Source organism: Thalia democratica, chromosome 6 (assembly GCF_965202585.1).
Source record: "Thalia democratica chromosome 6, ktThaDemo2.hap1.1, whole genome shotgun sequence".
In the NCBI taxonomy this organism is placed as follows: domain Eukaryota; kingdom Metazoa; phylum Chordata; class Thaliacea; order Salpida; family Salpidae; genus Thalia; species Thalia democratica.
This window is the reverse complement of record NC_139170.1, coordinates 49493686-49508991: the sequence shown is the minus strand read 5'-3', so window position 1 is coordinate 49508991 and position 15306 is coordinate 49493686. Positions and strand designations below refer to the sequence as shown.

At 28.2% G+C, this 15306-nt stretch overlaps 1 protein-coding gene across 1 annotated transcript; it reads right to left on the bottom strand.

Annotated features, from left to right (window-relative positions):
- Positions 1–526: 526 nt before the first annotated feature.
- Positions 527–14215, bottom strand: LOC145837814 (26S proteasome non-ATPase regulatory subunit 12-like). The gene is made up of 7 exons (XM_082945265.1): positions 13970–14215; positions 13423–13577; positions 11826–12085; positions 11339–11467; positions 10774–10981; positions 9997–10135; positions 527–1136 (listed from the first exon to the last, which is right to left on the bottom strand). The coding sequence occupies exons 1-7, from the start codon at positions 14191–14193 to the stop codon at positions 893–895; spliced, it is 1359 nt and encodes a 452-aa protein (XP_082801391.1). The 5' UTR covers positions 14194–14215; the 3' UTR covers positions 527–892.
- Between the last annotated feature and the right edge of the window lie 1091 nt (positions 14216–15306).

Genomic DNA, 15306 nt, shown 5'->3' with positions numbered 1-15306 from the left:
CAAGTAATTTTAACCAGTAGGAAAAGTTTTAAGCTGTACATTTGTTGCTCAGATTTGATCCATAAGAAAACGAAAAATTATTCGAAAATACCATTATGAATACCAGATTTCATTCCAGAATTTCAATCCTGAAAAATTGAAAAATATACTATGCAGATTAAAAGAATCTGTTTTATATCTATCATAGTGTATTTATCTGTATTATAGTTTTATTTTTAAAACTTATAAAAAAAATATGTTTCATCACTACAAGATTAAGGACATATCAAATTCTGTAGTATTGTTGTTGCTTAAATGCCAAATGATACTTTAACTTGGAACATTATAAACTACAAGGGAACGAATGAAAACAATGGCAGCTGTGTCTTAATGTACTCATAATAAACTAAATACTATAATTATAAATACATAATAATAAAATTTTTAAAACTTAACACTTAATATCCTGCTAATGAAATATTTTTTTACAGATACTTTAATTCATGAAGGATTAAAAGTTTAAACTTATAGGATAAAACAAACAAAATTGAAGTTTTTAAATTTTTTATTATATACAAAACAATAATAGAAACAAAACAATTTTTAAATAAATTTTAACAAAAGTTAAGCATTTTCTAGAAACACAAGCTGGAAAATAAGAAACAAAACTTGTGGACAATACCTACATCATGTAAAAAATAGATTTAGATTCAAATAAAAACGTTTACAATAACTAATCCAACTTTTTTTGAACTGAATACAAATAACCAAAAATCAGGGTACTTTATATTTTCATATTGACCAAAAAAAGCTGGAAAAACTTTGACTCTTCTATAACAAATAAAAAAAATTATTCAACATCGTACTTTAACACAAATACAAAGTCAAACATTCAGTTTTGAACCTCAAAAAACTACGCCTTCAACGCGTGTACCATCTCCTCTTTACTGATCAAGTGGCACGCCTTGTTGACCATGCCCATCAGCTGGTCCATGTTCGAGGACCAGTTGTCCAGCATGACGTGCGGTTCCTCGTACTCCACAAAGTCGATGGTGCCCTTGATGCGGTCAATCTTGGCGTACACCGTCCCGTCCACCACCAGCTTGGACAGGTACTCCTCAGCTTTGTCGGCTGGCAGGTTTAACAGGTCGGCTAGTCTGTTTGATGAAAGTCGTGTAAAAATAAGTTCAAGTGGAAATACAAGGTTTTTTAATATGATATATAGAAGGATAATATATAATTAAATATATAATTTAATATATACATTTGTATATACATTTATATAGGAACATTATTTCAATAGATCGGCTAATCTATTGGTTTTTGTTAGCAGTTAAATAAAACTGTATGCTAACATTTTTTATTTTATAGTTTTTAAAATCTTTTAAATATATTTCAAGAACATTTTATAGTTTGGCTTATATAGCTCCAGCAGGACTGCTTATCTGTAGAGAGTATATATTTTATTATACAAAATATGATTGCTCACTTCTCTTACTTTGTGTATTATTGAACAATTATAATTTTTTTTTAGATTAAGTTTAACTTGTTAGATGCTTGAATGATTTTCAATGCATTTGGTTTATTTTGCAATTAATTTTCTGTTTATAAGTAAACTATTCCACTTGGCACGTTCAATAGCTTCCAGCAAGTCTGTTGTGAGAGAAGTAACAAATAAAAGCTGTGTTGTAACATTTTCATTTTACAAGTATCTACTTATATATACTTGATGTGAGCATTTATTTATTGTTTAACAAAATAAACGGACAAATATACAGTATTAATAAAAACTAAATGACGTTTTGTTGTTAATATAAATTTTAAGCTGTAGGTCAATCAAAAGGATCATTTAAATAAAACTGTATAGTAATATTCAAAATTGTTCAAACCTTTTAATTTATACTTAAAATAAAATTACATGTTTTTTACTTACATAGTATTTAACTTGTGTAATAAGAAATGGTCCAAGTATAAGTTTAAGTTAGTTTTGTTGGTTTAGTTAGATCAGGGTTTCCCAAAGTGAGCCATATGAGTTTCATTACAGAAATCTAGGGTTAATAAGCAGCAAAGGGGCCACAGAGGGCCATGAGGCCACAATTTGAATATTATTAAGTTGATATTATTTAAATATTCTTGAGTTGATGGTGAAAAGAAAAAAATATTTTAAGTGTGTTTAAGGGAAGTTTTTTGATAAATCTTGTCGGAGGGGCCATAGCTTTGTTTTATATGTCTTTGAAGGAGACCTTATGAAAAATTTTTGGAAACCCTGAGTTAGATACTTAAGTTTTAATGGGGTACCGACTGTTTATCATGTTTAGATTAAACTATACAGCTCGGTCGTATTAACTAAGCTACATTAGTTTTATTACGTTATTTTAAAACCTGTGTTAATTGGTATAACAACATTGAAAGATACTGTAAACCTACTTTGAATATGTTTTTTTTAATAAATAAAGTTTCGATTATGACAAAAAAGTTTATCTTTATGATAGATTTCTGGTGTCAAATTAAAATTATTCTACTTAACATGTAAAAATTTTCAAAATTCAAGGTTTTTTAGACTAAATTGTCAAATTTAAGGTTTTGCAGCAACCCTGAACAATTCTGATACTTATAAATAACCTTTCAGTGGTGATCCTAGTGTAGTATTTAGCGACAATCCTGATATTAATAATAAATTAAATAACCTTTCAGTGGTGATCCTAGTGTAGTATTTAGCGACAATCCTGATATTAATAATAAATTAAATAACCTTTCAGTGGTGATCCTAGTGTAGTATTTAGCAACAATCCTGATATTAATAATAATTAAATAACCTTTCAGTGGTGATCCTAGTGTAGTATTTAGCAACAATCCTGATATTAATAATAAATTAAATAAACTTTCAGTGGTGATCCTAGTGTAGTATTTAGCGACAATCCTGATATTAATAATAATTAAATAACCTTTCAGTGGTGATCATAGTGTAGTATTTAGCAACAATCCTGATATTAATAATAAAATAAATAACCTTTCAGTGGTGATCCTAGTGTAGTATTTAGCAACAATCCTGATATTAATAATAATTAAATAACCTTTCAGTGGTGATCCTAGTGTAGTATTTAGCAACAATCCTGATATTAATAATAAATTAAATAAACTTTCAGTGGTGATCCTAGTGTAGTATTTAGCGACAATCCTGATATTAATAATAATTAAATAACCTTTCAGTGGTGATCATAGTGTAGTATTTAGCAACAATCCTGATATTAATAATAAAATAAATAAACTTTCAGTGGTGATCCTAGTGTAGTATTTAGCAACAATCCTGATATTAATAATAAATTAAATAACCTTTCAGTGGTGATCCTAGTGTAGTATTTAGCAACAATCCTGATATTAATAATAAATTAAATAACCTTTCAGTGGTGATCCTAGTGTAGTATTTAGCAACAATCCTGATATTAATAATAAAATAAATAAACTTTCAGTGGTGATCCTAGTGTAGTATTTAGCAACAATCCTGACATTAATAATAAATAAAATAACCTTTCAGTGGTGATCCTAGTGTAGTATTTAGCAACAATCCTGATATTAATATTAAATTAAATAACTTTTCAGTGGTGATCCTAGTGTAGTATTTAGCAACAATCCTGATATTAATAATAAATTAAATAACCTTTCAGTGGTGATTCTAGTGTAGTATTTAGCGACAATCCTGATATTAATAATAAATTAAATAACCTTTCAGTGGTGATCCTAGTGTAGTATTTAGCGACAATCCTGATATTAATAATAAATTAAATAACCTTTCAGTGGTGATCCTAGTGTAGTATTTAGCAACAATCCTGATATTAATATTAAATTAAATAACCTTTCAGTGGTGATCCTAGTGTAGTATTTAGCGACAATCCTGATATTAATAATAAATTAAATAACCTTTCAGTGGTGATCCTAGTGTAGTATTTAGCAACAATCCTGATATTAATAATAAATTAAATAACTTTTCAGTGGTGATCCTAGTGTAGTATTTAGCAACAATCCTGATATTAATAATAAATTAAATAACCTTTCAGTGGTGATCCTAGTGTAGTATTTAGCAACAATCCTGATATTAATAATAAATTAAATAACCTTTCAGTGGTGATCATAGTGTAGTATTTAGCAACAATCCTGATATTAATAATAATTAAATAACCTTTCAGTGGTGATCCTAGTGTAGTATTTAGCAACAATCCTGATATTAATAATAAATTAAATAACCTTTCAGTGGTGATCCTAGTGTAGTATTTAGCAACAATCCTGATATTAATAATAAATTAAATAACCTTTCAGTGGTGATCCTAGTGTAGTATTTAGCAACAATCCTGATATTAATAATAAATTAAATAACCTTTCAGTGGTGATCCTAGTGTAGTATTTAGCAACAATCCTGATATTAATAATAATTAAATAACCTTTCAGTGGTGATCCTAGTGTAGTATTTAGCAACAATCCTGATATTAATAATAAATTAAATAACCTTTCAGTGGTGATCCTAGTGTAGTATTTAGCAACAATCCGGATATTAATAATAAATTAATTAACCTTTCAGTGGTGATCCTAGTGTAGTATTTAGCAACAATCCTGATATTAATATTAAATTAAATAACCTTTCAGTGGTGATCCTAGTGTAGTATTTAGCAACAATCCTGATATTAATAATAATTAAATAACCTTTCAGTGGTGATCCTAGTATAGTATTTAGCGACAATCCTGATATTAATAATAAATTAAATAACCTTTCAGTGGTGATCCTAGTGTAGTATTTAGCAACAATCCTGATATTAATATTAAATTAAATAACCTTTCAGTGGTGATCCTAGTGTAGTATTTAGCAACAATCCTGATATTAATAATAATTAAATAACCTTTCAGTGGTGATCCTAGTATAGTATTTAGCGACAATCCTGATATTAATAATAAATTAAATAACCTTTCAGTGGTGATCCTAGTGTAGTATTTAGCAACAATCCTGATATTAATATTAAATTAAATAACCTTTCAGTGGTGATCCTAGTGTAGTATTTAGCAACAATCCTGATATTAATAATAAATTAAATAACCTTTCAGTGGTAATCCTAGTGTAGTATTTAGCAACAATCCGGATATTAATAATAAATTAAATAACCTTTCAGTGGTGATCCTAGTGTAGTATTTAGCAGTAATCCTGATATTAATAATAAATTAAATAATCTTTCAGTGGTGATCCTATTGTAGTATTTAGCAACAATCCTGATATTAATAGTAAATTAAATAACCTTTCAGTGGTGATCCTAGTGTAGTATTTAGCAACAATCCTGATATTAATAGTAAATTAATTAACCTTTCAGTGGTGATCCTAGTGTAGTATTTAGCAACAATCCTGATATTAATAGTAAATTAATTAACCTTTCAGTGGTGATCCTAGTGTAGTATTTAGCAACAATCCTGATATTAATAATAAATTAAATAACCTTTCAGTGGTGATCCTAGTGTAGTATTTAGTAACAATCCTGATGTTAATAATAATTAAATAACCTTTCAGTGGTGACCCTAGTGTAGTATTTAGCAACAATCCTGATGTTAATAATAATTAAATAACCTTTCAGTGGTGATCCTAGTGTAGTATTTAGCAACAATCCTGATATTAATAATAATTAAATAACCTTTCAGTGGTGATCCTAGTATAGTATTTAGCGACAATCCTGATATTAATAATAAATTAAATAACCTTTCAGTGGTGATCCTAGTGTAGTATTTAGCAACAATCCTGATATTAATAATAAATTAAATAACCTTTCAGTGGTGATCCTAGTGTAGTATTTAGCAACAATCCGGATATAAATAATAAATTAAATTAACTTTAAGTGGTGATCCTAGTGTAGTATTTAGCGACAATCCTAATATTAATAATAAATTAATTAACCTTTCAGTGGTGATCCTAGTGTAGTATTTAGCAACAATCCTGATATTAATAATAATTAAATAACCTTTCAGTGGTGATCCTAGTGTAGTATTTAGCAACAATCCTGATATTAATAATAAATTAAATAACCTTTCAGTGGTGATCCTAGTGTAGTATTTAGCGACAATCCTGATATTAATAATAAATTAATTAACCTTTCAGTGGTGATCCTAGTGTAGTATTTAGCAACAATCCTGATATTAATAATAATTAAATAACCTTTCAGTGGTGATCCTAGTGTAGTATTTAGCAACAAATCTGATATTAATAATTAAATTAAATAACCTTTCAGTGGTGATCCTAGTGTAGTATTTAGCGACAATCCTGATATTAATAATAAATTAAATAACCTTTCAGTGGTGATCCTAGTGTAGTATTTAGCAACAATCCTGATATTAATAATAAATTAATTAACCTTTCAGTGGTGATCCTAGTGTAGTATTTAGCAACAATCCTGATATTAATAATAAATTAAATAACCTTTCAGTGGTGATCCTAGTGTAGTATTTAGCAACAATCCTGATATTAATAATAAATTAAATAACCTTTCAGTGGTGATCCTAGTGTAGTATTTAGCAACAATCCTGATATTAATAATAAATTAAATAACCTTTCAGTGGTGATCCTAGTGTAGTATTTAGCGACAATTCTGATATTAATAATAAACTAAATAACCTTTCAGTGGTGATCCTAGTGTAGTATTTAGCGACAATCCTGATATTAATAATAAATTAAATAACCTTTCAGTGGTGATCCTAGTGTAGTATTTAGCAACAATCCTGATATTAATAATAAATTAAATAACCTTTCAGTGGTGATCCTAGTGTAGTATTTAGCGACAATTCTGATATTAATAATAAACTAAATAACCTTTCAGTGGTGATCCTAGTGTAGTATTTAGCGACAATCCTGATATTAATAATAAATTAAATAACCTTTCAGTGGTGATCCTAGTGTAGTATTTAGCAACAATCCTGATATTAATAATAAATTAAATAACCTTTCAGTGGTGATCCTAGTGTAGTATTTAGCAACAATCCTGATATTAATAATAAATTAAATAACCTTTCAGTGGTGATCCTAGTGTAGTATTTAGCAACAATCCTGATATTAATAATAAATTAAATAACCTTTCAGTGGTGATCCTAGTGTAGTATTTAGCAACAATCCTGATATTAATAATAAATAAATTAACCTTTCAGTGGTGATCCTAGTGTAGTATTTAGCAACAATCCTGATATTAATAATAAATTAAATAACCTTTCAGTGGTGATTCTAGTGTAGTATTTAGCAACAATCCTGATAATAATAATAAATTAAATAACCTTTCAGTGGTGATCCTAGTGTAGTATTTAGCAACAATCCTGATATTAATAATAACTAAATAACCTTTCAGTGGTGATCCTAGTGTATTATTTAGCGACAATCCTGATATTAATAATAAATTAAATAACCTTTCAGTGGTGATCCTAGTGTAGTATTTAGCAACAATCCTGATATTAATAATAAATAAATTAACCTTTCAGTGGTGATTCTAGTGTAGTATTTAGCAACAATCCTGATATTAATAATAAATTAAATAACCTTTCAGTGGTGATCATAGTGTAGTATTTAGCAACAATCCTGATATTAATAATAAATTAAATAACCTTTCAGTGGTGATCCTAGTGTAGTATTTAGCAACAATCCTGATATTAATAATAAATTAAATAACAGTTCAGTGGTGATCCTAGTGTAGTATTTAGCGACAATCCTGATATTAATAATAAATTAAATAACCTTTCAGTGGTGATCCTAGTGTAATATTTAGCAACAATCCTGATATTAATAATAAATTAAATAACCTTTCAGTGGTGATCCTAGTGTAGTATTTAGCAACAATCCTGATATTAATAATAAATTAAATAACCTTTCAGTGGTGATCCTAGTGTAGTATTTAGCAACAATCCTGATATTAATAATAAATTAAATAACCTTTCAGTGGTGATCCTAGTGTAGTATTTAGCAACAATCCGGATATTAATAATAAATTAAATAACCTTTCAGTGGTGATCCTAGTGTAGTATTTAGCAACAATCCTGATATTAATAATAAATTAAATAACAGTTCAGTGGTGATCCTAGTGTAGTATTTAGCGACAATCCTGATATTAATAATAAATTAAATAACCTTTCAGTGGTGATCCTAGTGTAATATTTAGCAACAATCCTGATATTAATAATAAATTAAATAACCTTTCAGTGGTGATCCTAGTGTAGTATTTAGCAACAATCCTGATATTAATAATAATTAAATAACCTTTCAGTGGTGACCCTAGTGTAGTATTTAGCAACAATCCTGATATTAATAATAAATTAAATAACCTTTCAGTGGTGATCCTAGTGTAGTATTTAGCAACAATCCTGATATTAATAATAAATTAAATAACCTTTCAGTGGTGATCCTAGTGTAGTATTTAGCAACAATCCTGATATTAATAATAATTAAATAACCTTTCAGTGGTGACCCTAGTGTAGTATTTAGCAACAATCCTGATATTAATAATAAATTAAATAACCTTTCAGTGGTGATCCTAGTGTAGTATTTAGCAACAATCCTGATATTAATAATAAATTAAATAACCTTTCAGTGGTGATCCTAGTGTAGTATTTAGCAACAATCCGGATATTAATAATAAATTAAATAACCTTTCAGTGGTGATCCTAGTATAGTATTTAGCAACAATCCTGATATTAATAATAAATTAAATAACCTTTCAGTGGTGATCCTAGTGTAGTATTTAGCGACAATCCTGATATTAATAATAAATTAAATAACCTTTCAGTGGTGATCCTAGTGTAGTATTTAGCGACAATCCTGATATTAATAATAAATTAAATAACCTTTCAGTGGTGATCCTAGTGTAGTATTTAGCAACAATCCTGATATTAATAATAAATTAAATAACCTTTCAGTGGTGATCCTAGTGTAGTATTTAGCAACAATCCGGATATAAATAATAAATTAAATAACCTTTCAGTGGTGATCCTAGTGTAGTATTTAGCAACAATCCTGATATTAACAATAAATTAAATAACCTTTCAGTGGTGATCCTAGTGTAGTATTTAGCAACAATCCTGACATTAATATTAAATAAAATAACCTTTCAGTGGTGATCCTAGTGTAGTATTTAGCAACAATCCGGATATTAATAATAAATTAAATAACCTTTCAGTGGTGATCCTAGTGTAGTATTTAGCAACAATCCTGATATTAATAACAAATTAAATAACCTTTCAGTGGTGATCCTAGTGTAGTATTTAGCAACAATCCTGACATTAATAATAAATAAAATAACCTTTCAGTGGTGATCCTAGTGTAGTATTTAGCAACAATCCGGATATAAATAATAAATTAAATAACCTTTCAGTGGTGATCCTAGTGTAGTATTTAGCGACAATCCTGATATTAATAATAAATTAAATAACCTTTCAGTGGTGATCCTAGTGTAGTATTTAGCAACAATCCTGATATTAATAATAAATTAAATAACCTTTCAGTGGTGATCCTAGTGTAGTATTTAGCAACAATCCTGACATTAATAATAAATTAAATAACCTTTCAGTGGTGATCCTAGTGTAGTATTTAGCAAGAATCCTGATATTAATAATAAATTAAATAACCTTTCACTGGTGATCCTAGTGTAGTATTTAGCAACAATCCTGATATTAATAATAAATTAAATAACCTTTCAGTGGTGATCCTAGTGTAGTATTTAGCAACAATCCTGATATTAATAATAAATTAAATAACCTTTCAGTGGTGATTCTAGTGTAGTATTTAGCAACAATCCTGATATTAATAATAAATTAAATAACCTTTCAGTGGTGATCCTGGTGTAGTATTTAGCAACAATCCGGATATAAATAATAAATTAAATAACCTTTCAGTGGTGATCCTAGTGTAGTATTTAGCAACAATCCTGATATTAATAATAAATTAAATAACCTTTCAGTGGTGATCCTAGTGTAGTATTTAGCAACAATCCTGATATTAATAATAAATTAAATAACCTTTCAGTGGTGATCCTAGTGTAGTATTTAGCAACAATCCTGATATTGTGCTCCACAACTCTGTTGCTGAAATCTGCCCATCTTTTTTCTCCTTCGGTGTTGTGAACAAATACCTCGGTCGCCGGGTTTCCCCTGACTCCTGATTGAATTATTTTTGTTTGTTTTTCAGTTTTTAAATCTAATTAGTAATATCACTATGAGCTGTAAAAAACTTATTTTTTAACTAAAATTAAATTTTAATTGACTAGTTAAATTATGGCTAAAATTAATTAAAACTAAATAAACTTAACAAACTATATAGGTAGTTATCATTGAGACAATAAAATAAAAAGTGACTAAAAACAGAGTAAACTTAGATTTTAATTTTTATTTAGAGACTGATACATGGTTAAAAACAGGTTAAAATACTTGATAAAAATAAGCAAAACTAGTTTAATTAGTAGTAATTTATTTGGAAAACTAAAAGGTGTTAATAAAAACAATATAACTTAGACTAACATAAATTAAATCATTATTAGATTTTTAAAAATTGTTAGTAAAATTAAATTGTTAAATCAAAACCACACTTATTTATTTTTATATCATACCATTTGTGACTCCTTCTTGAATACCTGATATAAATATTTTTCAAAAAACACAGAAATCTTAGAGAGAATTTATGAAACAATATGTATCAAAATATAAAGATGAACAAAATATTTTTGAGTATAAATTTAAAAAGTATTTCATGATACAAAACAATTCACATTTTTATTTTGAACAATTTATATAACAAACCATTTCTGAGAACTTCCTCGTACACGGACGTGAACTGATTCCAAATGATCAGCTCGTGCCTTGTGAAGGTGTTCAGCAGTTCGTTGTACTTGGGAAGGTCTTGCAGCTTCTTCTCGTTGCTCAACAGCATCAGCATGTCGTGTTGGGATGGGTCGTGGGGTGCCAACAGTACGTACAACACGCAACTCTTCACTACTTGCTTCCATTGCTGAACAAAAAGTGGAAATATGTTTTAACTTACACATCTGCTTTATTAAAGTATAGAAAAAGGAAACTTGGGACGAACATTTCTTTAAATTAATGAAAAAAGTAGCAAACGGCTATAAAAAGTTATGTTTTTTGTAGTTTTATTCTTACAAGTTTTATTCTGTTTTTATTGTTATTTTATGAGCTTTAAGTAATTAATACTTGCCAATGTATACTTTTTATGAACTTATTACAATTATTGAACTTTAGAAAATCATAAATAATTAAAAAAGAAAGGTTAAAAAAGAAAAAAAATGATATCATACTATAATAATAATTAGGCTAAATTTTAGAAATGTTTAACAATAAACAAACAAACATTTTCGTCGTTCTTAACAATGGGGGTGTCGAACAATTGTTTGAAATTCTTGCAACATTTCAAATAACTTCCTTCTATTGAGTGCAATTCGATCATCATCTTGTAGAAGCGGATCTTCAATTTCTGAACCTGAAAATATTAACTATGTTTACTGTGGGCCTCGTTTTGTTTAAACGCCGTATAATAAGTAGCAACAACTATTTATTTACTTTGATCAAACTGTAAAAACAGCTGAATTTCCTAGCGTCAAAACTTCTATTTTTTTTTTAAAGTAGGTTAAGTTATAGTTTAGTAAAACAAAAACTAATAATAAGATAACAAACTACAAACCGCTATTAAAACAAAAGTAGACCAATAACATAAATATAGTCTTAGACCAACATCTTTCAAGTTAATCGAATAAAAACAAAATACAGAATAAAAACAAACTTTCCATCAAACAGTATAACATATGTTTACATAAATAAAATAAATCAAAAATACTAACTTCTTCCTCCTCGGACTCGAAGTACCTGGCGCTGATCTTCTTGCTGATGATCTGCACCCTGATGTAGTCCTTGTTCAATAAGCACAAGCGCATCTGCTCCAGGATGAACTCCGTCTTCTCCTGCCGCTCCATGCCCCCGTACGTCTCCACCTGCAGCTCCTGCAGGATCTTCGCCGCCTCCTCGATCTCGTTCTGCTCCTCCTTGATCTTGGAGAGGGTGAGAGTGAGGCGAGCGCGCTCGTTCTCGACGTAGATCTTGCCTGTTTGATTGATAATTTAGAAGTTATTATATACCAAGAAATGTCTGTAGTAGAATAATTTGTGTCAGTAGTAGAAGCATGTGGTGAATAGCTCGCTAAGACCTTGCCTGTGTTTGATTAAATAATTAGTTTTAATTCTCATATATACAGACTTGTCACCAATATTTCTTATGTTGTTAACGTAGATCTTGCCTGTTGTAGGATTTATTTAAGTTATATTATATCAAATAATTTTATAATATCAACATACTATATAGCTTAAAGTAAAGTTTGTTTAATTAACTCTCTCGTATACAGACTTGGATCTCTCGTTTTAAAATTATGAAAAGAACCTATAATTATTGTAATCCTGTTGTTTATTCAGCTTGTAATCTATCATGCGACACATCTTAAAGAGTTCATAAAAAACAGTAGTTATAGCATAGATCTAGCATGTTAGTTAATTTCCCAGATTATAACAAAGGTGCTATTAAGGTGGTTGTTGGTGCGGTATTAAAATAAAGCACAGTTGCTCACTTAGATAGCTTTTCGTTAAGATAAAAATAAAGAGATTAAACAATAAACTTTGGTTTAAAAATTATCAGATACAATTAAGTTCCAATAGGAATGTTAAAAATGTGCACAACTTAAATATCAACTTTTGTCAGTAAAGTTTTGATATCGTTTAGTTTTAATTCTCACTTATACAGACTTGGGTTTAACAATTAAAAAGTATAAGAAATTAAATGCCAGTTGTTTATTCAGATTATTACCTATTGCGTAATAACTCTTAAGAATTAACTAATTTAATTAAGGTAGATCTTGCCTGTTGTTAAAATTAGTAAGCTTAACTTTTGCAAATGCAGTAATATGGTCTTTTGTGTATATTTGATACAAGTTATTTGAACTATTATTTATGACATAGAACGTACTATTTTTTTATAAAAAAGATCTTGTCTGTTGTGAGTATGATAAAGCTACTATACTTATATTTTTATATAAGTCTGCGTAATAGTAAACTAATTTAAGATCAGTAATACTTTAAACATTTTAAATAATAAATAGATGCTCAAAATATAAAAAATTGCACAAATGACTTAAAAATTTGCACAAATCAAAAGTATATATACATACATGATAGTAACTTTGGATTGGATAAAAAAGAGAATATTTAAGTTACTTTTTGTAGCATTAGACTAAACACAAGTAACTCAAGTTTCAAATAAAAGTTCAAAAATTTTCATAGTTCAAAACAATTTTTATGATACAACTTGTATAAAAATCTACATATTTCAAATTTTGTTCCAACATTATTCTGAAAGTTAAATTTTGTTAATATAAATTTTACAAAACCATACCTTCAGTAACGGTGCGAAGAGTTTCAATGAGTTTCATCTTAACAGGCATATCTTGGGTCAAATCAACATAAGTGTAAGCCTCCTGTACCATCTTTGTGACTGCTGCTTTCAATTGGCTCCTTTTCTTTGTGAACACAATTATCATGTCGTTCAACCTTTAACATTATTTCATTTAAAATATGTATTTCAAATGTGATTTAAATAGTCTTCAAAGTTAGCAGACGAATTTGCTTCAGCTAAATGAGATCAAGAACTTGTTTGAAAAGTTTGACTTATTATCTTTATTTAGGAAATCTTATTTACTTATGTAAGCATAAAATTATAGAAGTTTGTAAACTAAAAGTAGTTGTTAAACTAACAAATTAAATGCAAAACTTAACTTTAGAGAAAAAAAATTGTATAAATACTTTTTTGTTGTATTAATAAAATAAACAACTCAATAATAACAATCTACAAATCAGAAGATTTAAATTATCTTAACAAATTAACCTCATATGTAAAACTGTTTTAAATTTAAATAAATTCAAAAGCAAAAAAAGTAACAAACTTTTCCATGTTTTTGCATTCAAAGCACAGCTTGACAGCCTGCACCATGACCCTGCCGCTCGAGTTGGCATCACCTGACACCCTCGTCTGCTTCTCCATCGCCTGCAACTTCTCCAGTGCGGTGTCCAAGTTGCCTGCACTTGCTAGTTGCTGGCATTCGGGCAGCAGAGTGTTGACGGCGTCGCTGTAGTCAACCTCCATCTTCTCAAGTGTTCCGTCACCCATGTTTATTTTTATTTGTTATATATAATCTGGATTGGTGTTTGTATGTTGAGTTTAGTTTTGATTTATTTAACTAATTAATCTAAAGCTTAATTAACTTTTATGTTTGTTAGACAGAGTTTTTCATTTATACATTATTATCTAACAATCTAGAAAACTGTAATCTCACAATCATAAAAGTTGTGCAGTTTACACGTTTGAATGATGTTATTCAAACAGCTTTATTGGTCAAACCTCTAGGCACCTTGAAACTAGAATTAAAAGGCATATTTCAAAGTGTGTAAGGGCAATCAGCCAAAGACAATTAGTATAGCAACTTTAAATGCAATGAATTTATCTTAAAATCACAACATTTAATTAAAAATCTAATTTGAGGAAAAAGCTACAATGAAATGAAGTTTAGAATATTCAGAAGTTGTAACAACATTTCGACCTGATCAAAATTGAAGCCATATACACTGATTAAAATAAACCCAAGTTACGTAAGCAAAGAGAATTTGATTATTCATTATTGTTGTTTAATTAATTAGTGCTCTTATGTTGCATTTAATTATGTTTATTTAGAACTTTAATTACTTTTTAGTTTTGTGTTTTGCTAACTAATTGCTAATGCAGTTATAAGGCTGTATTAGTTAAAAACCTTCTTTATTTTGTAACAATTGTAACACACTGATGAAAATTTGTTGAAATATATTTGTGTATAGTAAAAGAACTTGTTTGTTTTCAATCAAGTACAATAGCAGACTAATGTTTAAAATATTAAAAAAATACACATACCAAAAACATTAAAAAAGTTATTAATTTAAACTGATGTTTTATTATATATTGTATCACTACTACCTAACTTATACTACATACTTATTAGATCAGGGTTTGCAAATATTTTTGGATAATTCTATCCAGGTTTTCAAAATTTCTTCTAGGTTTTTCAAGTTACATGTTTTAGGGTCTATTCTAGTTTAAAAGTTTACGGTAAAAAACTGTCTTAAATAGTATAACAACATTGAAAAGATATATTAAAGCTTTTTTTAATGTGTTTTTTAAGCAAAAAAGTTTTGAAGATAAGAAAAATTTTACCTATACTATTAATTTTTTGTGTCAAATTAAAATTCTACT